General features: G+C 58.6%; 3 protein-coding genes across 10 annotated transcripts in view; 1 reads left to right on the forward strand and 2 right to left on the reverse strand.

The window, feature by feature from the left end:
* PLXNB2 (plexin B2) overlaps positions 1–2,519 on the reverse strand; it is a 30,286-nt gene extending 27,767 nt beyond the window's left edge. The window contains exon 1 of one of the 4 annotated variants that reach the window (XM_081130763.1): positions 2,430–2,519. The gene's annotated coding sequence lies outside the window, so the exon portion shown is untranslated. The remainder of the gene's footprint in view (positions 1–2,429) is intronic. The other 3 variants (XM_081130762.1, XM_081130761.1, XM_081130760.1) reach the window with 3 other exon arrangements.
* Positions 2,520–3,860: 1,341 nt separating this feature from the next.
* Positions 3,861–14,375, reverse strand: DENND6B (DENN domain containing 6B). 3 transcript variants are annotated; one of them, XM_081130764.1, is made up of 19 exons: positions 14,111–14,375; positions 11,334–11,372; positions 11,206–11,248; positions 10,546–10,658; positions 10,050–10,130; positions 9,356–9,461; positions 9,159–9,238; positions 9,010–9,072; positions 8,654–8,709; positions 7,992–8,114; positions 7,800–7,895; positions 7,350–7,444; positions 7,155–7,220; positions 6,911–7,062; positions 6,783–6,836; positions 6,348–6,457; positions 6,128–6,230; positions 5,970–6,044; positions 3,861–5,889 (listed from the first exon to the last, which is right to left on the reverse strand). In XM_081130764.1, exons 1-19 carry the CDS (start codon positions 14,270–14,272, stop codon positions 5,767–5,769), a joined length of 1,740 nt encoding a protein of 579 aa, XP_080986890.1. In that variant the 5' UTR covers positions 14,273–14,375; the 3' UTR covers positions 3,861–5,766. The 3 variants fall into 3 exon arrangements, with proteins under 3 accessions (XP_080986890.1, XP_080986891.1, XP_080986892.1); XM_081130765.1 differs by having other exon boundaries at positions 11,206–11,243; positions 14,111–14,291; XM_081130766.1 differs by having other exon boundaries at positions 10,050–10,092; positions 14,111–14,245.
* Positions 14,376–23,430: 9,055 nt separating this feature from the next.
* Positions 23,431–24,991, forward strand: part of PPP6R2 (protein phosphatase 6 regulatory subunit 2) — a 59,964-nt gene continuing 58,403 nt past the window's right edge. For 2 of the 3 annotated variants that reach the window (XM_081128199.1, XM_081128200.1), the window contains exon 1: positions 23,431–23,670. The gene's annotated coding sequence lies outside the window, so the exon portion shown is untranslated. The remainder of the gene's footprint in view (positions 23,671–24,991) is intronic. The other variant, XM_081128201.1, reaches the window with a different exon arrangement.

Consider the following 24,991-nt stretch of genomic DNA (forward strand, 5'->3'; position numbering starts at 1 on the left):
GGGGGAGAGGGGCCAATGGCATATGGACCCTCCCCAGGCTGCCAGCCCACCCCTGTGCCTTCCAATCCCATCTCTTCTGCTCCACTTGCCTGGGCTGGGGCCAGGCCCCTGGCCTTCCTGTACTTTCCCCAGCTGCTGGCTCTCCTCTTCAGTGAGGTCCCTACAAGGGCTGCCGAGAACATGGCTTCAGGCACACACAGCACGAACCCAGACCCATCAATGGCCTCAGTCTCCTCACCTGTGGGGCCCCTCACCTGTGGGATGGGCTGATAGGCACCACATCCAAGTGGGGCCATACATGGAGGGTGAGAACTCGGCTTTCAGAGGGGCTTGGAGGGAGGCTGTGCAGGTCAGCTGCTCCTCAATGGGTTAGTCAGGGGGTAGTGGGTGGCCTGAGCTTCAGCCCACGGGAGATCCCAGTGCCCCACCCTAAGCAGTCTCAGTCACACCCATACCTGCTCCCAGTCATCTCTGGGAAGCACAGGGTGTGAATAACCCACCCAAGGTGTGTCCCTGAGCCCAGCTCAAGGCCAAATGCATGGCTCGAGGGCCTCTGGAGATGAAGGGGTCCTCCAGCTGAGCCCCTTGGACAGGGCTCAGGGCTCCTCCTGCCCCACAGACTCCCCAAGGCTGGCGGGGCAGGGCCTGCTGGGGCCAACCCTGGGCGTTCTCCAACCAAGGGTGACGCATCCCCTCCCACCCCTCCCACCCCGAGGACCGACGACCGGTCTGAGCGGCCTCTGAACAGCCTGGGGGGGGGATGGGGGAACTGCCCAGACTCGCCCATGGATTCTTCCTCCTGGGGCTCTCAACCCACAGCCCCGGAAGTGGATCCCTCTTCCAGGCTGCAGCCTCCCCCCTTGGGTGGCTGGACATGGCTGGATAATCCAAAATAATTCCTTCTTGGCAGGCGGCCGGCGGGGGAGGGGGACTCGAATTCCAAACCCAGCTTTTCTCAGCAACTTCCCTCCCCTCCTGGGGTGAGGAACTCCTGGCCAGACCTCAGGCTTCCTGCCACCCTCAGACTGGGCCCCCACTAGGTATGGTGGGAGGAGGTGGGGGGCTTAGATCTGCTGAGCCCACCTGCTCCTGCTCAGTCTTCTCTGGGAATTCCAAAAAGCTGTCACACCACAAAAATACCCAGCAGGCTGGGCCCAGCCCCTGCTGGTCCTACCCTCCTGGGGACCCTCAGGGCAGAAAAGGCAAAGCCCCTCCCGCCCTCTGTCCACCTCTCAGGCCCTCCAATGGCTCTCCTCTCCAAGCTAGGGTAACATCAGAGCATGGGGTGGGCTGAGAACCCCCCCACCTCTTGGCTGTGGAGCTCTCCCACTCTCCACAGGACATAGCTCTGGGAGGGGGGTGGAGCCCAGAGGCTGAAGTTAGACATGAAAGGGGAGCTCCCTAGAGAGCCCCTCAAGACCCAGAACATTCCACCAGCTTTGAGGCCCAGCCTCACCACCCAGTCCTGACCCCCACCACAAGCCAGGGTGGGCACAGGGACCCCTTCACTCCTTTTCCAAGTTGCTGGGAAGAGAAGCCTGTGAGATGGCAGGAAGCTCTGGGGCTCTTGAGCTCAGGGGCCCCTCAAGTCGGCCAAGCAGCCTGAGCACAGAGCGGTGGGAAAGGCCTATCCGAGACGGCTTCCTGAAGGAGGAAGCATATAGAGGTGAAGGGCCAGAGGGTGAGGGCCCAAGCGCTGAGCACACCCCCACCCCTGCCCAGCTCCGAGACTTCCTGGGCCCCTGGGTGTCCACCCAAGCGCCACACCAACAAACCACAACAGGAACTGTCCAACCAGGCCCAGGGCCACCAGGACTTCCAGATGCCAGGCTGGACCGCCCCCCGGCCCAACTCAGGACCCCGCACCGCCTTCCAGCCTGGTCAGGCCTAGCCCAGACCCTCCTGGCACAGAGCCCCAGGAAGTGTGTGGGGGACGGGGGGCCAAGACCTGAAGACAGGTCCAGCCCCGTGGGAAAAGCCCGGCTTGGCCACCCTAAAACCATGGCTGGGTGGGTGGGCCCGGGAGCTCTGGCACAACTCGGGCGATCTCTGCCCTGGGCACGAACCTCAGTGGCTGAAGAGACGGGGGCACGGGCGGGGAGAGGCTCGGGAAGCAGAGCCCGAGCGAGAGGCTCCCGGGGACGGGCGGCGGGAGGGGCCGCGGAGCCCCGCTGGGGACCTCGGCTGAGCCAGGCCCGCGCCCCCGCGCCGCGACCCCTCCCGCCCCCGAGACCCTGGGTCGGGAGCGGCCCGTCCCAGCCGGCTGGACACACGGACGGCGGCCAAGGCCCGAGGCGCCCTGCACGGAGCGCGGCCGCCCGGTCCCCTCGCCCCGCGCGCCGCAGGCCGGGGCGCAGCAGCGCTAATGGCGAAGCCCCCCCCCCCGACCAGCGCGGTCGCCCGCGGGCCCTGTACCCCGATCTCAGTACCTGCACGTCCGCCGCCAAGACTCGATGGCGCCCGGGCCGCGATCGGCGGTGCGCTCCGGCCCGCGCCGCTGCCATGGAGACGGGCCTTTGTGTGGCCGAGGAGGGGCCGGAGCGCGGGAGCCGCGGCCCCGCCCCCGGCAGGGGAGGGGAGGGGGGGAGGGGAGGGGAGGGGAGGGGAGGAGGGGAGGGGAGGGGAGGGGAGGGGAGGAGGGGAGGGGAGGGGAGGGGAGGGGAGGGGAGGGGAGGGGAGGGGAGGGGAGGGGAGGAGGGGAGGGGAGGGGAGGAGGGGAGGGAGGGGAGGGGAGGGGAGGAGGGGAGGGGAGGGGAGGGGGAGGGAGGGGAGGGGGAGGGGGGAGGGAGGGGGAGGTGGGGGAGGCGGGGGAGGCGGGGGGAAGGGAAGGGGAGGGAGGGGGAGGGAGGGGTGGCGGCGGGGGAGGCGGGGAGAGGTCCCGGGGGGGGAGGGGCGGCCGCGCTGCGCCCCCGCGCCCCTAGCGCCCCGTGCGTCCGGGCGTGGGGCAGGGCCGGCCCTTCCTGGCCCGGTTCTCCTCGGGCAGCGAGCGCCCCGCCGCCTGGCCACCGTCCCGGGAGCGCGGGTCCCACGGGAGCCCCGGCCCCGGCACTGAGGGAGCGCGCCCGGCCAGAGGGAGGACCCCGGTGCCCTCGCGGTTCTCTCGAGCACCCCGAGCCCTAGACTGGGGACAGGCCGGCCATACCCCTGCCTTTTCCAGGGGTGGAGGCTGCTGGTCCCTAACCCGGTCCTAGGAGCCTCAGCACCCCTCGACCTCGTAGGGAAAAAGGCCCTGGGGGTCACCTTACAAACTAATCTGTGGCTCCCAGCTGCCCTCCCCCACCCCAGGCGGGGCCCCTGCGGACGGGACCCAGGACCCACCAGCGGGTCTTTCAGTGCTTGGAGGTGGGTGGTGAGCCTGAGCCTTTCCCGGGCTCCCAGCTCTGTGCTTGAGCTTGCCCCACTTATGGCCTGGGGCCTTCTGGATTCCAGAGGTGGGGACCCTGTGTGCTCCTGCCGGCCCCTCCTGGGCCGTCTGCAGGACGGGACAGGGGTGGTGAGCAGCTGTTGGGGACCCAGGGAAGATTAGCACCAAACCTAACCCACACCCTCACACTGGGATGTCCCCTCCTTGCAGTCAGTCTGCTTCCTTCTCTGGCCTCCCCACCCTCAGGCATCTCCTCCCGTGCTCCCCACCCGTGGGACCTGACCCCCAGACGAAGCATTTAGGATAGGAGGGTGTCACTCCTTTCAGCATCTCAGCTGCCCTCCCACCCCAACCAGCCAGGCCAGACTTTCACCCTTTCAGCCCTGAAGCACATCTATACCATGCCCACCCAGCCCCCACCACAGGGGACCCCAAAATTACCAGTGTCTGACAGAGATGCCGATTTTTTATCAAAAAGGGAAGTTAAAACGCACAGTGTGGTCACAGGACATTTTAATACCATAAACGTGGGAAGGCCACTATGCCAAGACTAAAGGACTCTTTAAATAGAGTGCAGGAAGCTCGGGGGTGAAGTGTCCTTCCTGTCCTGGAGCAGCCGCTGCATCTCTGCCCCACTGCACCCAGGCCACTACCCCAGGCCCTCCAACCGCAAGAGGCTGAGTAAGCCAAGCACAGCACCCTCTCGGACGCAGTGGCCCCTGCTTATCCAGGCCTTTCTGCCCTCAGGGCTCTGCTGGGGTACAGGACACAGGACGTCTGCTTTTGACCCATCTACCCCTTCCTCCCCCCTCAGTATCCCCCCACTGGGTTATAGTGAGGGGCCCCAGGCCTGGCACTGTCTCCTGACAGTGGAGTTAGGGGTTAGGGGTTAGAGGTTAGGATTAGGCTTGCAAGAGGACCAAGCAAGGGGAGCTGATGGTAGGGCCTTTCTTGGAGAGGCCAGAGAGCCAGTCACAAGGAAGGTACTAGTGCCCTTGCAGACCCCCTTGGAGACTAGGCCCTTAGTGGGAAGGCCACCCCTCCAGACCAGACAGCCAGGAGCAGGCTGCTAAGAGTGGCGTTTGGGGCCAATGCAGAACCTTTCTCACTCCAGGGCCTCCAGCTTGTTCCTTCTGAAAAAATGGATTTACTGCCTCTGCCTGCCTCTGCTGTGTTCTGGTCTCAACTGTCCTGTAGACTAGGGACAATGACAGGGTGTCCTGGGCTGTGGTCAGGGCCAGACAAGCTGACACAAGAAGCTCTGAGACTAGCACGGCTGCCATCCAGGCCCCAGTGGGGGCTCCATCCAGGGGCACAGACTGAGTGGGGGCTTCAGGAGGGACAGAAACCTCCACCCCACCTGTGCCCACTCATTCTGCCAGGACTGGCTCAAGGAGATGGCAGAGCCCTGTGCAGGCCTGGCCCAGCCCCTCAGGTGAGGGGTCTGAGGGTGGAAGGTGGGGAGACTTACCCGCAGGTTCACAGCTCTGGGTCCATGCCTCACACCCACCCTTCCACTGGCTTACACTGCTGTCACCCTGTGCTGAGTTGTGACAGCGCTGGAAGCAGCGCTGGGCCTGGCTGGGGAGTGCACCACCTCTGAGAGCTTGGTGCCCAGAGGTTGCTGTGGCTGCAGAGGGCTCTGGCTGGGGTGAGCAAGTCCAGCTGAGTCCAGAGCCACTCAGGCTACACACGGAGGTGGACGGACACAGGGTAACTCAAGTGCCTGTCAGTGGAATAATCTCATGGGGCAGAGGGAAGAGACGGTTCCTGGGATGGAACCTGGGACAATGTCCTGGAGGGTGGGGGCCAATGACTAGGCCCCACACTTCCCCCTAGTGGCCTCCCAAGGAACAAAGAACCAGGCAGCCAAGCTCCTCACCCCTCCCAAGCCCCTAGCCCCAGGCAAGATGGTGGGTGGGCTGTGTCAGGAGGGGTTCTGCTTGTCAGCTGCCTTTTTCTGTCCTTCAGTCCTGGGCTGGGCAGCCTGGTGAGGCTAGACACATCAAATGCAACGCCTGGGACCCCACAGGACTCAGGCAGATGGGTACCTGGAGGGGGCAGTGGCCCCAGGCCCAGAGCAGCAAGGCTCACAGCAAGCTCCCTCCCCCCCCAGCTTGTAGCCCTGCAGAGGGCAGGTGGGGCCCAGGGGGAGGTGAGGCTCTGGCCAACACATGATCCATCAACAGTCGGGGCCTAGGCTGAGGTTCCAAATGCCACCTTTACTGCTGTGACAATAATGGTGCTGGGCAGGGGCAGGAGCCAAGGCCAGGGAACAGCAGGAAGCCTGGGTCGGAGCTCATGCTTGGCTGGGGCTGCCCCTCACTGGAGAGAAGGAAGCTTGGCCACATCCAGGCCCTCAGGAGTACTAAGGCCCCTGGACCATACCCTGTGGCCCTGTCCTAGAGAGGGCACAGGATCGCCTGCAGGTCCTTTGGCAGGGAGCCCATGATGGTCTCGATATACAGCCGGGCCTGCCGCAGTGTCGCCTCCTTCACAGGGAGCTGGTGGCCCTGTGCCCGCACCTGCAGGGGCAATGCTGGTCAGGGGCAAGCAGCTTCCCTGTCGAGCTGGACCAGGCTGGGCAGGGCAGGAGGCATCTCACCAGCTTCTCCTGAAGTTTCAGGACCAGGTCCACGACCTCTACCTCGGACTTGCCCTTCATCCAGGTCTCGATGTTCTGCCATGAAAACATGGGGCACCCATCACCAAGGCCCTCCTCCAACCCCGGCCCTGCCCACCCCAGCCCCAGCCGCCCCTTACAGCCTCACAAATGGCCTCCAGGTGCAGGGCCTCCAGTTTATGGGCCATCTCTCTGCGCCGCTGCCGGTACCAGCCATCAAAGTGGGGGGACTTGAAAAACCGCCTGTGGGTAATGAAAGGCAGTGGCTGTGGGGCTGGCCCTGTGTGCCATGGGTTGGGCACAGGCACCCTGTACCCACCGGTAGCAGGAGACTCAGGTTCCCCATTGGCATCTACCCACCTATAGAGGCCCAACCAGTCGCCCTTGAGGATGCAGGTGAGCTGGGGCCCAGCATGTTCCAGGCTGCACAGGAAGTCATCCTGGTGGAAGGGCCGGATCTGGGGAGGGGTCTGAGACAGGGGCCAGGAGAGCCTTGGTGCCTGAGCAGGGACAGCCCCACAGGCCCTCCTCCTGGACACATCCCAGGCACATTCCTGGGTCCCCATCCTGCCTGGGACAGATCCCAGATAGGAGGGTCTTGAGCCCCTCTGTGTGGCCCCATTTCTCTGTCCTATAAGGGACATCTGGTAGATGTGGGGGTGGCCTGCAGCCCCGGGGACTCCAGCACACCCACCTCCTCCCCACCTCCGTTCCCAGACCTTCCCCCCTCCAGAGCCAGGGCAGGAGCGCGCCCCCCCGCCCCTCCCGGGACTGCGGCGGGGCCCGAGCCCCCACCTTCCAGGGCGTGATGCTCTTCCGCAGGGGCATGAGGCTGGCCATGTAGCGCTCCTGCGGGGCAGCGGAGTGAGCGGGGGCGCAGCCCGCCCGGCCCCCGCCCCGCCCCGCCCCGCCCCGCGCCTCACCAGCGGCAGGAGGAAGCCCTGCGTGAGCTCCAGCAGGTGCCGCCGCAGCAGCGCCGCCAGCGCCCCCGGCCGCCGCCTCTGCAGGCCCCGGAGCAGCCGCCGGAGCAGCGCCTTGTCGCGGCGGAGGTGCGCCCTGTACGCCGTGTAGAGGCCTGGCGGGAGCGGGGCGTCCGGGCCTGTCCCGAGCCCCCCCCCAGGGCGCAGAGCCCGGCGCGGGCGGGGCGGGGCTCCCGGGGTCACACACCTGGTTTGGTGTCCAGGGTCTTCAGCCTCGAGGGCTTTTTCAGCTTGACCTGCTTGGGGAGGCCCCCTAGGGAACAGCGGACACTGGCGGCGGGCCTCGCGCCCCGGGCTCGGACCCAGGCTCAGACCCGGCCCGCTGGGCGCCGCTGGGCCCCGCCCCGCCCCCAGCCCCCGGCGCGGGCCAGGCCGGCTTCACCTGGCGTCTTGGGCTCCCCCACGCGGAGGATGTGGGGCCAGTGCTGGAGGGTTTTGATGAAGAAAGGGTTCGTGACTCCCAGGACCACGTTAGGGCTAGAGGAGAGGGGAGAGGCGGCGGGCGGTGGGCGCGGGGCGGAGGGGAGGGGCGGGGGGGGAGGGGCGGGGGAGAGGGGAGGGGAGGAGGGGCGGGGAAGGGGAGGGGAGGGGAGGGGGGACGGGGGAGGGGAGAGAGGGGAGAGGGGAGGGAGGGGAGAGGGGAGGGGGAGAGGGGAGGGGCAGGGGAGGGGAGGGGGGAGGGGAGGGGGGACGGGGGAGGGGAGAGAGGGGGGAGGGGAGGGAGGGGGAGGGGAGAGGGGAGGGGAGGGGGGAAGGGAGGGGAGGGGAGGAGGAGGGGGAAGGGAGGGGAGGGGTGGGGGAGGGGAGGGGAGGGGAGAGGAGGGGCGCTTACGGGGCCTGCGTGCGGGTGGTGAACTCCTTGAACTCGCTGTCGTGGACGGTGAAGTAGGGGCGATAGTCGCAGCAGAACTTGAGGGGCTGCAGGCAGCTGGGGGTGGGGGGTGGGGGGTGGAGTGGGCAGCAGGCCCATCAGCGCAGCAGGGCAGGCCCAGGGCCCCGACGCCCGCGCACTGCTCCGGCCTACCTGGTCAAGGCCAGCACCATCTCCGAGGACACGGTGGGCGAGGGCGCCAGCACCACCAGGGGTTCCCCCAGGAGCATGAGCTCCCACAGTGTCTGCACATGGGTCAGCACGGGCTGCAAGCAGCTGGGCAGGAGAGGTCAGGGAGGTCGGGGAGGCTGCGCAAAGCCTGAGGCTCCCCCCAGGGCCCAGGAGGGCTCTCTGGGTGAATGCACCTCTCCCCAGTGGTAAGATGGTTTGGAGATGCCGAGGGTATGCAAGGCCTAGCGATGCTCTGACGGTCCACCCACGTTGTCCTGGTCCTGCACCCCCATGCCTGAGCTGGCAGCCCTAGATCCTTCAGGGCCCAGCCAGGGCAGGACGATCTCCAAAGCCTGGCTCGCTCAAAGACTCGCCCAGAGAGAGGCAGCCTCAGGCAGCCACTGCCTCCCAACACAGCCCTCCCTCCTTGTACCTGCCTTCTGGAACCTTCCTGCCCACTGTGACCATTTCCTCTTGGGTGCAGACAGCAGGCACTGGGTTCCTCTTCTGTACAATTTTCCCTCACAGAACTGGCCAAGGGTTCATTCCAGCAGCCCCAACGGCCCCCACCCTGCCCAGGCCTGAGCTTTGTGGGCTCGCTCATGGTCTACCCAGGCAGTGAGCAGCTGGCCTACAGGGCTCACCTGAACAGGTCCAGCTCATGGACACTACTGAGGACCATCGGGGCTGGCAGCAGGTTCTGAAAGGAGAAGTGTGTGACATCAGGCTGAGGGCGAGACCACCACCCTGTGAGCCCCAAGCAGCACCTCTTACCCCAGGAGAGCCCTGGGGACTGCAGCCCTGGCCCACATACCTCCCCATCCTCACCCCTCACAGCACAGAAGGGGGGCGTACCCAGCCCTGCACCTAGACGCAAGTCCTTGGCTTTGCCTGGTGTCTGGCCACCCCACAGGGCTCCCAGCATTTGGGGTGGGGAGGCCCAGGCAGGTGGGAGGGTTGATGCAGGTACAGTGCCCCTAGCCCAGGAGGGGACTCCCACCTCTTGGTCGCACTGCTTCAGAGGACTGGATTCAGGCTTGTCTGCCCTGGATGGGACGTGCACCTGGGGGATGGAAGGAGCAGCTGCCAGCCAGCAGTGGGTACCTCCATGCACTTGTTGCGTTCCCGCCCCAGCCAGCCAACCCTCACCTGGAGGACGACTCCCACGACAGGCAGGTTCAGGGTCTGCCCAGGCACCGGGGCTGGCCACTGGTCAATCTCATTGCACACTGTGGACATATGGGGTCAGTGTCAGGAGCCTGCCCCACGTGGAAGCTGCCTGCCAAAGCCACTGGGTGTTACAGCTGGACAGCGAGACCTCTCTGGCTGGCCTAATGGCCGCTCACCTGCTTCTAGGCAGGGTGCTAGCTTGTCAAAGTACTCGGGGGCGATCAGGCTCAGCAGGGTTTGGAACAGCCGGATGAAGGGCAGGCGGGACACCAGCACCAGAGACTGCAGGGCCCGTGGGGTCGGTGAGATGTCATCCGGCCACTCAAGAGTCTGCAGGGACCCCTGAGGCCTGGCTCATCCAGAGTCTACCCAGGGCCATGCGCTCCACCAACTCCACAAGACAGCAGTCCCCAGGATGGCCCAGCTCAGACCTCAGGGCTATTAGATGAGAAAACTAAAGCCTTCCCCAGACAGGGAGGGAAACCCTAATGACATTGGGACGGGGCTGGGCCCCAGGCCTTCAGAAGGAAATGCATGTGGCCAAGGTTTCTCTAGGTGTCTGCGTTCAAGGCTGAAGTTGTCCTAATCCTGGAAGTGTGACCAGCCCCCACTCTAGCCAGCAGCAAGAAGCAGGGGTGTCTGAGGCCCAGGGTGTTCTGCTGGGCAAGGAAGGGGCAGCAGGACCTGCTCCCCGGAGGGGCTGCAGCAAGAGCTGGGCACCCCCACCCCCTGCCTGCTGCCCAGGTGCCAAGTAGCTGCAGAAGGGGCACTCCTGGAAGCTCAGGACCCCTGGCCCCTCAGCCCCTCCCATGGCCACTGGCCCCTGCCTCTCAGCAGTGCCACCTCAGAGAGGCCGCGTGGGTGGCTCACCTTCTGGAAATAGCCCCTCTTCACGGAGCTGTCCTTCACCTGCCTGAAGTACACATAGCCAAAGTAGTGTGCCGACTCCCTCTGGAAGAAGCAGTCAGCCAGGCTGCACCCACTCACCATGCTCCTTCTAACCACCCAGGCCACCCTGCAGAGGCTGCTCCATGCTCTGCTCTCCCCAGTCCTGGGGTCAGGGCTGGGCAGCCTCAACTCAGAAGGTGGGCAACACCTCTAGAGGGAGCATCTCCGCAGACACAGTGGGGAGCAGCCCAGGAGCCTCTGCACACCAAGCCACTCCCTGCTGTACCTATGGTGGACAGGAAGAGCTCCAGGGACCCTGGGAAGTCCCCAGAAGAGCTGGCCCACCCCTATCAAGGATGGGGCTGGCCAGGCCTCTCCTGCCTCACAGGCCCAGGCACTTGAAGGTACTGACATACCAGCTTGACCCTGGCCTGTGGGCCAAGGAGCCCGGAGCAGGCTGGAGAGAAGCCTCACTCACCTGCAGTGACAGGGGGGCCTCGCTGTTGTAGTGCCTGTCATCAGAGGGCCAGGGGCTCCTCTGCCCTCCACACTGACGAATACGGAAGCTGAACTGCGTGTCCCCAAGGCAGCCTGGGGAAGGAGGCAGCCCCCACCACTTCATGTCAGGACTGGAGCCGCTCCTGCCACCATGTGTGGGGTGGGGACAGCCAGGACGGCATGGGGGTTGACTTCTGATGGGCTATGAAGGCCCCAGAGAGAAAACCCCATTTGCTGGGCCTGGTTCTCCCAACAGAAGCTCCTGTGTCCTAACTCCTGCACCTGAGAGTTTCAGAGTCAAGTCTGAACACAGACGCATCGGCAGCACCCACTGTCCAAACATGGGGCAGGGTGGGGGGCAGTCTGGAGGCCGCAGTGTGAGGGCTCAGCCTGCCTAGCACCTGAGAGCCAGGGAGGAGCAGAGCCAGATCCTGATGGTCATCCTTCCACACAAATAAGGGGAGCCTGGCTGCCTCTGCTGCATCGTGGGGCTCTGGGTGTCTCCACAGAGCAAGGAGGGGGCTGGCAGTTACAGGCAGTGACATGGCTGACCTGGGCCACGGGGGCTCCTAGACAGCCTCAGCTCCCCATCTTCTTCTCACCCCCCAGCCCCAGAGCCAGGAGAGTTGGAGTCACCTACCTGAGTGGGAGTCAGGAAAGGACAGGTAGCAGATGCTGCTTTTCTGAAACACATGAAACCCAGTGAGGGCTGGCCTGCTCCTGGGCTACGGCTGCTCCCCCCCGGGGGGGGGGGGGGGCTGGACCCACCTCCTTGTCCGTGAGCCGGAAGTCACTGGGATACACCAGCTGCGGGGTGTGGGGGGGAGACAGGACACAGAACACTCAATGAGGGCTGGGCAGGTGGGGTGCTGGCTGCAGGTGTGCCCCTTTCCGCCCCTCCCAGAGCACATCTTCACTGGCTCAAACCCTCCTGCCCTCTTCTACCTCTGGCTCCCCCAGGCTCTCCCAGGCTCTCCCAACCTCCCCGGTTCCTCTTAGCAGGAGAACACTCCGGACTCCCCTTGCCTTGGCCAGCACATACCTGCGTGACTTCCCAGGCTCTCTTTCTGCACTCCTGCCCTTGAGGCCACTCACCCAGATTGTGAGTGGGTCTCCCTGTCTCCACCATCCTGAGGCCTGCCCGTGGCCTCCTCTCTCACCTGGAGTGGTTACAGGGCCCTGGGTGCTGGCCCTGACTTCCCTGCCCTTCCCATCTCCTGAGCCCCATGCTACTCAGCCAGAAGGTCTTGGGCTGTGCCATTCCCCCAGGATGCTCTCTCAGATTGGGCCAGCCAGTCCGCTCATCTTGTCTTTGTGCAGACGTCACCTGACACAGTGGCATCACTGCCTCTCCACAACACCTGAGTGTCTTTACCCCAACCCCCACTAGTCAGGGGTCTGGGAACTTCTGGCCTGTGTCCCACCCAGAGTGTGAGCTCCAGGAGCATGCCCTGGGCTCCACAGTGTCTAGTGAATTTGACCAGCTAGACAAACCACACACCCCTTGGGAGTGAACAGTCAGTGAAAACCCAGACACTAAGTGACCGGCTCTGAGTGACCTAGGAGACAGGCTGCACCCTGGGGGAGGCAGCACTGCCCAATGGATCCATGGCAGGGTCGCTGCACAGACCTGATGATTCCCAGGGGCCCTGTGTTCCCAACACCCCCTCCCTGAGCTGTGCAGCTGCATCAACCATTCAGAAGCTCAAGTGCACAGAGCTGTTAAGACCACTTGCTTAGAATTAGCTTTCCAAATGGTGGCATTCTAGAGAATTACACATGAGAATGCCTTAAGGGAAAAAAAAGAATCTCTTCTCGTGATTTAAAAAAAAATTTATTGATTTTAGGGAGAGAAGAAGGGAGAGAGAAAAAATATGGATTTGTTGCTCCACTTATTAATGCTTTGTTGGTGGATTCTCATGTGTGCCCTGACCAGGGGTGGAACCTGCAACCACGGTGTATCTGGGCGATACTCTAACCAACTGAGCTACCCGGCCATGGCTGTTCTTGTGATTTTTTCCCTTATTTTCTTTTGTTATATATCTTTATTAATTTCACAGAGAGGAAGAGAGAGGGAGAGAGAGAGATAGAAACATCAATGATGAGAGTCATTGATTGGCTGCCTCCTGCATGCCCCCGACTGGGGATGGAGCCCACAACCCGGGCCTGTGCCCTGACCGGGAATCGAACCACTACCTCCTGGATTCTAGGTCGATGCTCAACTGCTGAGCCATGCTGAGATTTTATTATTATTTTTTTAATCCTTACCTGAGGACATGCTTTTATTGATTTTATAAAGAAAGGAAAGGAGAGGGATGGGGAGAGAGAGAGAGCGAAACATCGATGTGAGAGTGAAACATCTATTGGTTGCCTCCCACACTATTGAACCCACAAGCTGGGTATGTGCCCTGACCCGAGATCGAACCTGCAACCTTGGTGTATCTGGACAACACTCTAACCAACTGAGCTACCTGGCCAGGGCTTCTCTTGTGATTTTATGGGGAACAATTTGGGCAACAGTAAGAATGTGGGCTCTGTGGAACTGGGCACATCACCTCACCTCTCGGTGCTCAGGCCCCTCCATCAGTGGGGCTGCCACAATAATGCACGCCTGGTGGGGATGGGCGTGGTGGCCACAGAGCTGGGCACAGTGCCAGGACCCAAGAGTCCTCACTAAGAGCCAGTCCTTTCCACCTCAAAGATTCAGGCTTTCCACAGCCTTGCAGAGCTCAACAAGGCCTCAAATCAAAACATTCCTCACCCTCATGGGCTTCCCAGGATGGCTGTGCAGCCTCATCTTGGCCAACTGCAGTCTCAGGGTGCACTGCCTGCCTGCTCCCAGGAAGTCCTGACAGTGTGGCTAAGTCTACGTCCAGCCTCCCCCGCATGGGTCAGCCGCCTGGCCTCCTGGGTCGTGGCCTTTAGGGTGCAGAGACCATCCTGTCAGCCCTGTGGAAAGCCTGCCACGTTTTCATCTACACCTGGAGGAAGAGAAGCTGCTGGTGGGGGTGGGCAGGAGCGTTGCAGACAGTGGGACACCCCAGCCCGGAGCTGGTGCAGCTGGAGAGGAGAAAGATGGCCAGTGCGGCTGAAGTGGGGCCCGTGGGGTCTGGATCTGATTCTAAGTGAAGGAAAGGTCCTGAACGATTTAGGCCGAACAGCCACCAAGGAGGCAATGATCTGAGATCCTCGCTGCCGCCGGTGGGATGTGGAGTAGGGGTATGGGAGGAGCCCAGGGTGACCCCTGGGATTCTGGCTGGAGTCACGGAGGGGACAAGGTGCGGCAGCTAGTGTGGGGAAGGGGGGAAACGAGACAGATTTTGCTTGAGGAAAAGTCACGGGTATCGCTTAGGTGATCCAAAGTGCAGGGCCCCTATCTCCTCTGTCCCAGGGGGAAGTCTGCCTTTCGTTCCTTTGCTGGCGAGCGCCCCTGAGAGGAGGTGACCGGCACAGAGTTTCCGAGGTCGGACAGGCCACCCGACGGCACCCCACGCGCAGAGGCCACCCCGCGCGACGACCCCGCCCCGCCCCCACTCCTCGCTCACCTCCAGGGCCTGGCCCAGCTCCAGGTCGAAGGTGACCACGCACACGCACTCCAGCCAGGCCGAGAAGCGCGCCCAGGGCGTCGCCGGAGCCTGCACCCCGGAGGACGGCTCATCGACGCGGTCGTGAGCCCGGCGGGACCCAGCACGGGACCGCGCATCCATAGCGGAGGCTGCGGCGGCCGGCCGCGCGTTGCCGGGGGAACGGCCTGGAGGCGTTGCCGGGGGAACGGCCCGGAGGCTGCGGCCTCGGCGTACGACGGGACCACGCCCCAGAGCAGTCGAGCAGCCGTCGCGGACCAGAGCGGCTCTTCCATGGCCCTTGCTGTCCCCTGGCTGCCGGAGGAGCGCAGTGCAGTGGAGAGACGCCGATCCCACCAACGAGATGGGTCCGCGCGGGCCAGAGCGGCCCGAAGCTCGAAGGCGGGACTTCCGGGGGGGCTGGCGGGACTTCCGAGGAGTCGGGTCAGGTGGGCGTGGGAAGGCTGCCGGTGGTCCTCGAATGCGGAGCTTGCCCGGCCGCTTTCACGTCTTTCCTGACCCCGTCTTTCCACACACGAAGCCTGCGCTTTCAGGTCTCCGCCGCGTTTGCTCCCTGGGGTCGCCCAGAGGCGTGGGTCCTGCAGAGCCCACCAGGCCTGGGTCCGCGCCTGCCCGGGCCGCCTTCTCCCTCTGCCGGGTCCTCGGTGCCTGCGACCCCGCCCACGCCCACACCCACGCCCAGGGCTGTCCTCTGGCCTCCTGCTCCGCGCCCCCGAGGATTCGTGGGTCGCGGCGGGCTGCCCGGCTCGCGGTCCCAGGCGCACGGCCGAAACCAGCCGGGACGCGTCCCGCAGACACGCTGCACACAGCCGGGCGAAGGAGGGCGAGTTTGAAGCTGAGACAATGACGTAACTGACAGGCAATGCATTTTAGTTTTTAGGTTTTGGGAGGTTTTTAAAATGTGTTTTTATTGATTTCAAAGCGAGGAAGGGAGAGGGGGAGAGAGAAACAGCAATGATGAGTCATCGACAGGCTGCCTCCTGCGCGCCCCCTGCTGGGGATGAGCCCGCACCCCGGGCGTGCACCCTGGGCAGGAGTCGACCTGGGGACCTCGTGGGTCATAGATCCAGCTCAACCACGGAGTCACGACGGAGGGGCGGGGTTGTTTTTTTTAAATGAGACCCCCCTCCCTCCCCAAGGTTAGTTAGCGGTCTTCATGGCTACTGGGGAGCCAGGTGTCCCTGCTGCCTTAGCACAGCGCCCCCGCCGTCACCCGCCCTGGGAAAGAGATCAATGAGGCTCCTAGCTGTTAACTGCCTTGGCCTACAGGTGACGTCTCCGTCACGTCTGCTTACAGGCCGTGGGCCAAAGCTGGTCACGTGGTCCCGACCTAACTGCAAGGGAGCCTGGGAAATGAGGGACATGGATATTTGGAGCGCCCTGAAATTATTACCCTTTATAATGACCCTACGTCATTGAACGTATGATGATACCATTATTTTATACGTCACCAGGTAGAGAAACTGCTACCAATTACACAGTGATGAACATCCAAACGTTTTTAAAGATTCTATTATGAGAGGTTTGAACATTCAGAAAAGATAAATGAACTGCACAATGACCATCCACTTACCTACTAGAATCCACATCAACAATTAGTATTTTGTTAAATCTATTTTATCCCTTATCTCTACATGTCTTTTTTCTATCCATTCACCAATTCGTCTGATTTTTTAATTAACTTCAAAGACAGTTGCAGATATCAATGCTCTCAAATACTTCAGTATGGATACCATTAACTGGTACTTTTTTTTCCCTTTTTTGGGGGACAGAACTTACATATAATGAAATGCATGAAACTTTTTAAAAACTGATTTTATTTATTTTATTTATTTATTTTTAAATATATCTTTATTGATTTCAGAGAAAGGAAAGGAGAGGGAGAGAGAGAGACAGAAACATCAATGATAAGAGAGTCATTGATCAATCCCGCAACCCGGGCATGTGCCGTGACCGGGAATCGAACCCTGATCTCCTGGATCCCAGGTCTAAGCTCAGCTGCTGAGCCACGCCCGGCTGGGCTCTGATTTTACTGATTTTAGAGAGAGGGGAAGAGAGAGAGAAACATTAGTTGGCTGCCTCCCTCCCCCAGGGATGGAGCCCTGACTGTACTTGAACCTGCAAAGTCTTGGTCCAGGGGAGGGTGTTCAACCAACTGAGCCACACTAGCGTGGGCAAAGTACATGCATCTTAAATGGACACGATTGTCAACCCAAAGCACCATCACCCCCCCCCCAGAGAGTTCCCTCGTGCCTTCGTCCAGTCACTCTCCACACCCACACCCCACTATTCTGATTCTTGGCACCACAGATTACCCGTTTTAAAGAAACTGCCAGACTTTCTTAAAGCAACCATTCAGTTTTTTATCCCCATCAACAGCAATGTATTTGTTTGCTTCACATCCCTGCCAACATTTGGTGCTGTCAACCTTCTTAATTTTAGCCAGTCCAGTGGGTAGGTAGTGATACCTAGTTGTGGTTTTCATTTAAATCTCCCAGATAATGATGTTGAGCATATTTTCATGAGCATGTTGCATACCATCAATTGTAACATGTATTCTGACTTAAGGAGTTAAATCGTCGGAAAAGTGTGCATCTTAAAATCAGTGAATTATAGTACCTTCCCCCACCCCCCAGTTCCTCTGTGCTGCTTTACAGTCAGTCCCTGCTCACACGGGCAGTCCTGGCATCTACTGACCTACAATCTGTTCCTAGTTTGCCTCTTCTCAGAATGTCTATATAATTGAAATGTACAATGTAGTAGGCTGAACAATTACCCCCAAAGAAGTTCACATCCTAAACCCTAGAACCCATGAATATATGTTACCTTACATGAGGTAAAAGGGACTTTTGCACATATGATTAAGGACCTAGCGATAGGGAGATTATCCTGGATTATCCCAGTGGGCCCAATATAAGAGACCTTTCAAGAGCAAGGCAGAGAAAGACATGGGATGATAGTATCACAGAGAAATTGGAAGATGCCACACTGCTGGCTTTGAAGGTAGAGGCAGGGTTCATGAGCCAAGGAATGCAGGAGCCTCCAGAGCTGAACCCCACACACAAAAAAAACAGATTGTCCCCAGGAGCCTCCAGAGGAAACAGCTCTCCTAACACCTTGACTTTAGCCACCTAAGACTCATTACAGGTCTCTGACTTCTAGAAGTGTAAGAGAATAAATGTGTGTTGTTTTAAGCCACTAAGTTTGTGGTAATTTGTTACAGTAACAGTAGGTAATGAATACAATGTGTCTTTTTTCTTGCACTTAGCATAATATTGTTGAGGTATATCCATTTTGCTGCCTGTATCAGTAATTGGTTCCTTTTTATGGATAGTAGTCCATTGTCTGGATATCTGACGTTTTCTCGATCCATCCACCAATTGATAGACGTTTGGATTGCTCCTATTTTTTGCCTATTATGAATAATGCTGCTACATACATTTGTATGCAAGCCTTTATACGGACACATTTCTTGGGTATTCTCTTGGGTAAATACCTAAGAATGAAAGTGTAGGCGTATGTTTAACTTTTTAAGAAACTGTTGAACTGTTTTCCGTAATGACTATACCATTTTACATTGCCACCAGCATAATGAAGTTTCCAGTTTCTCCACATCCTCACCAGAACTTGGTGGTGTCCGTCCTTTTAATTTTAGGGGTGTATAGTGGTATCTCCTGTGGGTTAATTTAGCGTTTCCCTAATGATTAGTGTTGGTGACGATCTTTCATGTGCTCATAAGTCATTTGTAGTATCTTTTTTTTTTTTTTTAAATATATCTTTATTGATTTCAGAGAGAGGAAAGGAGAGGGAGAGAGAGAGAGAGAGAAACATCAATGATGAGAGAGTCATTGATCGAGCCCACAACCCGGGCATGTGCCCTGACCAGGAATCGAACCCCGATCGCCTGGATCCTAGGTCGATGCTCAACCGCTGAGCCACGCCTGGCTGGGCTGTAGTATCTTCTTTGGTGAAATGTTTAAGTAACTCTTTTGCCTATTTTAATTGGATTGTTTGTCTTTTTTATCACAGAGTTGTAAGAGTTTTAAAAAATATAGTTTCCAGCCCTGTCCGGGTATAGCTCTGTCGGCTGAGCATTGTCCCATGCACAGAAAGGTCACCAGTTCGATTCTTGGTCAGGGCACATACCCAGATTTCGGATCCGATCCCAGGTCGGGGTGCATACAGGAGGCAACTGATCAATGTTTCTCTGTCCCTCTCCCTCTCTCTTTAGAAAACAATTAATAAAAACGTTTTATGTATGTATTTTTTCCTAAAATCAACTCCTTTATTATATATATGATTTGAAATTATTTTTCTAGTCTGTGGCTTGTCTTTTATTTTTCTTAATGGCATCCTTTGAAGAGCAAAAGTTTTTAATATTGATGAAGTCTAACTTGTCAATTTCTTTTCTTGTGCTTAGCATAAGTAGAATGCTTTTGGTGGCATATATAGGATACCTTTTTTTAACCCAAGGTCCTAACCCAAATAATTTCTGCTATATGTCTTCTAGGAGTGTTTCAGCTCTCATATGTAAGTCTATTCATTTTGAATTCATTTTTGTGTGTGGTATGAAGTAAAGGTTTAAATTATTTTTTTTTGCATACAGATAACTAATTTTTCCAAGTATCATTTGTTAAAAACATATTGATTCCCTATTGAATTGACTTAGCACCTTAATAAAAAATCAATTGATCATATTTGCGAGGGTTTGTTTTCTCAGTTCTGTTCCATTGGCCTTTATGCCTAACTTTATGCGATTTCTATACTGTCTTGATTGTTTTAGCTTTGTAGAAATCAAGTGTAAGTCCTCCAACTTTGTTCTTTTTAAAATTGTTTTGGCTGCCTTGCTCCTTTGCATTTCTGTATAAATTTTAGTATTAGTTTGTCAGTTTCTACCCAAACAAGACCACCTGCTGAAATTTTCCCAGGTATTGCATTCAGTGTATTTGAGGGAGAATTGTCATCTTAACAATTCTGAGTCTTCTAATTCATAACCATGGCATGTTTCTCCATTTATTTAAGTTTTCTCTAATTTTCCTTAGCAATGTCTTGTAGTTTTTACTGGATGGAAATTGCAAGACCATCCCCAAGTTTGCTAGGAGGGCGTAGGAGGAGGCAGATAGTCATTCCCATGGCCATGATTTATTACAATAAAAGGCTACAAAGTAAAATCAACAAAGGGAAAAAGCTCATGGGGCAGAGTTTGGGGGAGACCAGGCATCACCTTCCAGGATCCCCTCTCAGTGGAGTCACACAGGAGCCGCTTAATTGTCCTAGGGAGTTGTGACAAGGATGTGAAATGTTGCCAAACAGGAAAGTTCACTGGAGGCTCAGCACCCGGCTTTTATCGGGAGCTTCTGTTTCTTTCCTAAGGCTGCTGTAACAAACTGATACAAAGTAGGTGGCTTAGAACAACAGACATGTATTCTCTCACAGTTCAGGAGCCAGAAGACCGAAATCACAGTGTCAACAGGTTCCTTCCCAGGGCTCCGAGGGAGACTCCTTTGCAGGCCTCTCCGCTAACTTGCGGTTGTGCCCACCGGCGTGAGCAGTCCGTGGCTGGTGACTGCACCACTCCAATCTCTGCCTCTGTCTTCACATCACCTCCTCCTGTGCATCTTCTTTTCTTAGAAGGGCACTCGTCATTGGATTTAGGACCCCCCTGACCCAGCACATTCTATCTCAAGGTCCTTAATTTAATACACCTGCAAAGACCTGTTTCCCAAAGAACACATTCCCAGGTTTTGGGTAGATGTATATTTTGAGGGAACTGCCATTCAACCCCTTACAGTGCCGGTCAGATAGTCTGCCTGGTGCCTGCCAGAATTCCAGACACCCAGAGAGAAAGCAGATGTAGAGTGTAAGTCATACTCTTTGTGCAAATAATGTGGACATAAAGCTCCACTTTGGTCCCTCCTGGTACCGGTGGCAACTGCCCTGACATCAGGTCCCCAGATGCCAGCCAAGGGCTAACCTTGCAGGCGGGTTTTTCGGGGTAAGCCGTACCCCGCTGCATCCACCCTTTTCTGTACACATGCCTTTGTTGTATTTATTCCTTTTATTCATTTTGATGCAATTGTAAATGGAATTTTTTTTCTTAATTCCATTTTCAGATTGTTTGTTTTTTGTATATACAAATATAACTGTTTGTATATTAATATTATATCCTGTGACCTTATTAAAACTAGCTCATTCTTTCTAGTTTTTTTTGTTTGTTTTTTTTGTGTGAATTTCATAGTATTTTCTAAATAATCATGTCATTTGTGAACAAAGACAATTTTGCTTCTTTCTTTCTAATCTGTGTGACTTTATTTTCTTGCCTCATCGCACAGGCTAGAACCTTCATTCAGTACTATGTAGAGTCATTTCAAACATTTCTTGCCCCTGCAGATGTGGCTCAGTTGGTTGAGTGTGACCTCGTGCACTGAAAGGTCGCCGGTTTGGTTCCATCCCTGGTCGAGGTATATGCAGGAGGCAGCCGATAGGTGTTTCTCTCTCTCCCTCTCCCTTTCTCTCTCTCTCTCTCAGAATATATATTAAGATGCACAGCATTCCTTCTGTTTATCTTTCTTCTCTCTGTTTTTCCCCCCCAATATTTGCTCTCCTTTGCTTTTTTTTTTTTTTAAACTCTCACCCTTGGATATTTTTTCCATTGCTTTTCAGAGAGAGTGGGAGGGAGAAAGAGACACATCAACGTGAGAGAGACACATTGATTGGTTGCCTCCAGCACCCACCCTGACTGGGCTGGGGATGGAGCCTGCAGCCGAGGTACGAGCCCTTGGTGGGGAATTGAACCCACGACAGATCTTCCTTTTACTTCAGCACTTTACATTATGCCATTTTACTGTCTTATGGCCTCAGTTGTCTCTGGCAAGAAGTCAGCTATTGGTTGTATAACCATCGTTCCCCTTCATGCGATGGCTCATGTTTCTCTGGCTGCTTTCATGGTTTTCTTTCCAAAGAACACAGGCTCGCCCTGTGTTTGCCACACTGGGGTTTACGGAGCAGAGAGGTCTTCCGGTGCACTGGCCTGCATCCTGCTGCACTGTGGGGGCTATAGAGAGAAGAACAGTTCCCTCTGCCCTGATGGCACTCCAGAGGCAGTCCTCATTTTACCTCGGGTTTACTTTTTCCAATTTATTGGTGCATAATTTTACATTTGGTATTCTTAGCAGTAGCATTAATTTCATTTGGTCTCCTGTATCAGAAATCCTGAATTCGGCTTGGCTTTGTTTTAGCTGTTCTGTTGTTGGCTGAAAAATAAGATTGACTAGGTGTTTCATCACCAAAAAGAATTTATTTGGGAAAAAGAAAGGGTTGCAACCCAGTGCATACAGACATTGCAAGCCACGTGCACACCCTGGCCTGTGAGCCAGGATGAAGGTGTGTTTACAGAAGGGAAAAGGAAGTTAAGGGGAGGGGAATTTAGAACCATGGAGTTTTATTATAAACACAGAATTCTTCCTCGAGGGTTCTCACCATTACACTTAGAGAGTAAGAACTTCCATGAGCCCTAGCTCCTCCTACAGATCCTCCCGGCTGATTGTTTGTTTCAGGTTGCAGGTAGTCTTTATCAGTGTACACTACAAGGTAATTTAGAAGGGAAATCTGTTAAAGAGCCCCTATCTTGTCACCAGTTACAGAAACAAGCTTTGTAGCAGCTTTGCATGTAATAATGTGTTTATTTGTACATAGTAACCATTTTCTTCTCTAAAATATGCAAGTTGTCAGAAGTTAACTTTACTCTTTACTTTTAACAGAAGAACACGAGAATATTCAGTGAGACAGTGACAGAATTTGAGGAGTAATTAATGTACCAGTGATAGATACTACGACTGTTGGGACTGTGCATATGCTCATTTGGGGAAAGAGTGGAACTTTCTTCCATTGCAATAAGGGCGGCTGTATCTTGTTAGGTGAAAATATAAGTTGTTTGGAAGTTAAAGTGTTTCAAAGGACGCATACCCACTTCGACTATCCAGAGGGCTGGACTCCGCCCCTTGTGCACTTACAGCCTCAGCCCCAAATCCATTTCTTTTTGCCTGCCCTGCGATAACGGAGCCGGAGCGTTTCTCTTTCGCAGGTGGCACGATGCTAAGCTTTGTCGGTATAGAGTGCTGGGGGGTCACTGCCAGAGGAAGGCACCTCCTGGCCCCGAGCCCCCGTTCTGCAGCTGAACCCACAGCGCCCCCAGCTTCTGCAGGGGTTTCTCTTTGTCAGTTGTAAAGCTGATGACTTTTTTACCCCCGCTTCCTGGAAGTTCACCCCAAGGAACTTGCCGGAGATCTGCCCCGCAGGACACTGGGGAAAGGAGTTCAGGGGTAGACGCTCTGCTATCAAGCCGCCCGAGGGGTGCCAGGGAGCGCGGGCTGCAGGCCCCGGAAGCTGGGAAGTCAGGCCACCCGAGCCGGCGCCTGCAGCCCGCGGAGCGAGGCCCGGAGCAAACCCTCTCGCGCCCCCTGGCGACCAAGCTCCGCAGAGGCGAGTGCAGGTCCGCCGCCGCTGGGAGGCTCCGCGGCGGAGCGGGGCCGGGCGCTGCCGGGAGCGGTCTGTGCCGTAGGTGTTCAGTTTCATTTCCCCACCATTTTCCCACGGCTCGCGCGGCCTCGAAATAATCATTCTAATTTTGGAGATTAGTTAGTTTAATTGAATGACACAGTTCCAGCAAATGTTAAACGGGCACCTATTTTAATGTGCAAAACCACCTGTGGGGCCCCTGGAAAGAACAGGAAGTCTGGGCGGCTGCTCAGGCGCGCCCAGTCCAGTGAGAAGCACGGGCAGGCCGGGCCTCCGCACGGCACACGCGGGCGGCGCGCTCGCTCCTGCTCTGGCCAAGTCCAGGCTACGTTACCGCGCAGTTCAGAGGACACCCAGCTGCCCCAGCCGGAGCGGAAGGCCCCCCAGAGAACAGGGAGACAGCAGCCCCAGACGTGTGACCCGCTCTCTGGAGGGGTCCTGTTGCTGACGCTGCATCAGAAAACTTATTACCGCCAGCGCGTTGTCCCGTAACTACGCTTGGATAGAAATTCAGCAGCACCGCAGAGATAAAAAGAGGAGAAAGCTGCGCCCCCGCCGGGCACCTGGGCCGTCCGCACCCTCGCGCTGCAGCCTCTGGTCTCAGAGCAGGGACGTCGCCGACACGAGCCACGTGAGCGAGCGGCCCCGCCCACCCAGCGGGCCCGCCCCGCCCCCAGCGCGAGCGTGCGCGCCCCGCCCACCAGCAGCCCCGTCCCGCCCCCAGCGCGAGCGTGCGCGCCCGCGAGGCCCCGCCCCCGGCGTGCGCGCGCCCGGCCCGCAGCCGCCATTTTGGAGTGACCCGAGCGCCGCCCGCGGCCCCAGCCGGTCCCGAGCCGCCCGCCGGCCCGCGCAGTGTCCGTGGGCGCCGAGTCCGTAGGCGCCGCGCCGGGCCGGGCCCATGTGCGTGCGGCCCGCCCCAGGTCGCCCGGGCTTCGCCTCCGCCAACGCCCTGGCCTCCACCCGGGCCTCCGAGGAGCCGCCGCGACGCCCGGCCCGCGGGGCAGGTGAGTGCGGCCGCCCGCAGGTTCCTCAGCGCCCGCGGCCGTCGGTGCCCCGGGCGTGTCCACCTGTGCCAGTGCCCCGGTGCCAGTGCCCCTCCCCCGCCAGTGACCTCCCTGCAGTGACCTGCCCTGTGTGTCCCCCCCGTTATGTCCGCCCGTCAGTGCCCCCCTCCTCCCTTCACCTCAGTGTCCGCAGGTCCGCGCCCGCCCTGCCTGTCTGCGGGGACACCCGCCCCGGTGCCCACTGTCCTCAGCCCCGTACCCGCTCAGCGACCCCGCGTCCGCCCGCGTGCGGCCCCGGTGTCCCCAGGCACCTGCCCGCGCCCCGTCACCCCCTTGCCCTCGCCGCCACCCCGGCGTCTCCTCTTCACACCGGCGCCTTCCCCCGTGCGCCCGCCGGCCCCTGGAGTGCCCCGTCCGTCCCGCTGGGTCTCCGCTCTCCGCGCCCGCCCCTTGGCGTCCTAGCTTCCTGACCGCCCGCCCACCGGCTCCCGAGCCTCCCGGTTGGCTCCCGGCGCCCGTCCCAGCAGCGGCCCAGCCGCCGGCCTCGTCTCCCCCGGCCGTGCCCGCCGTCGCCGCGCCTCCCCCACGTCGGATCGGTCCGCGCGTCCCGCCCGCGGCTTCTCCAGCTGCCCCCCCCCCCGTCACCTTCCCCACGGCCTCTTCTGCCATGCCCTTGGCCTCCAGCTCCCGGGCCTTCGCCGCCTCGCTCAGCTGTTCCCGTCCTCACGCCCCTTCCCTTTCTTTCCCCGTTCGGCGTCCCTGACTCACCTGAGCCAAGTCGGGAAGGTGAGAAGCAGCTAGCGGAGCGGGGCACGGCGGGGACCCCGAGGTGCCCCCTCCAGGACCCGGCTAGGACGCGTGTGGCCAGGAGCCCGGGTCAGAGCCCTGGCCTGCTCGCCACGCTGCTCCCTGCACGTCCTGCTCCCGAGTCCTGCGGGGACCTGGCCACAGATGGAGCTGGGAGGTGGGACATGGGACGTGCGGAAGACCAGAGGGAGCGGTGCTGGGAGTGGGCGTGGTGAGGCTCAGACCTGGGTGGTGGGCGTGGGGAGGTTTTGCAGGTAGAGCTGTTGGGACTTGCCCATCCGAGGGACAGAGGGCTCAGGGTGATGGAACAGGTGGGTGGACGCGGCCGCTGCTCACGGTGGGTGGTGGCCCTCGTGGGGAGTTACTGTAGGTTGGCCGACAGTAATGGGTGTCTCCCAGAAGACCTGGAGCCAGAGGGATGCCAGGCTGCGGGGGAACCCCAGCAGGGGGTGGTTAAAGCCTTGGGAATGGCCACCTATTCACACACACGGAGCACAGGAGTTGGCGTTCATTG

The sequence above is a fragment of the Miniopterus schreibersii genome, assembly GCF_964146895.1.
Source record: "Miniopterus schreibersii genome assembly, chromosome: 2".
In the NCBI taxonomy this organism is placed as follows: domain Eukaryota; kingdom Metazoa; phylum Chordata; class Mammalia; order Chiroptera; family Miniopteridae; genus Miniopterus; species Miniopterus schreibersii.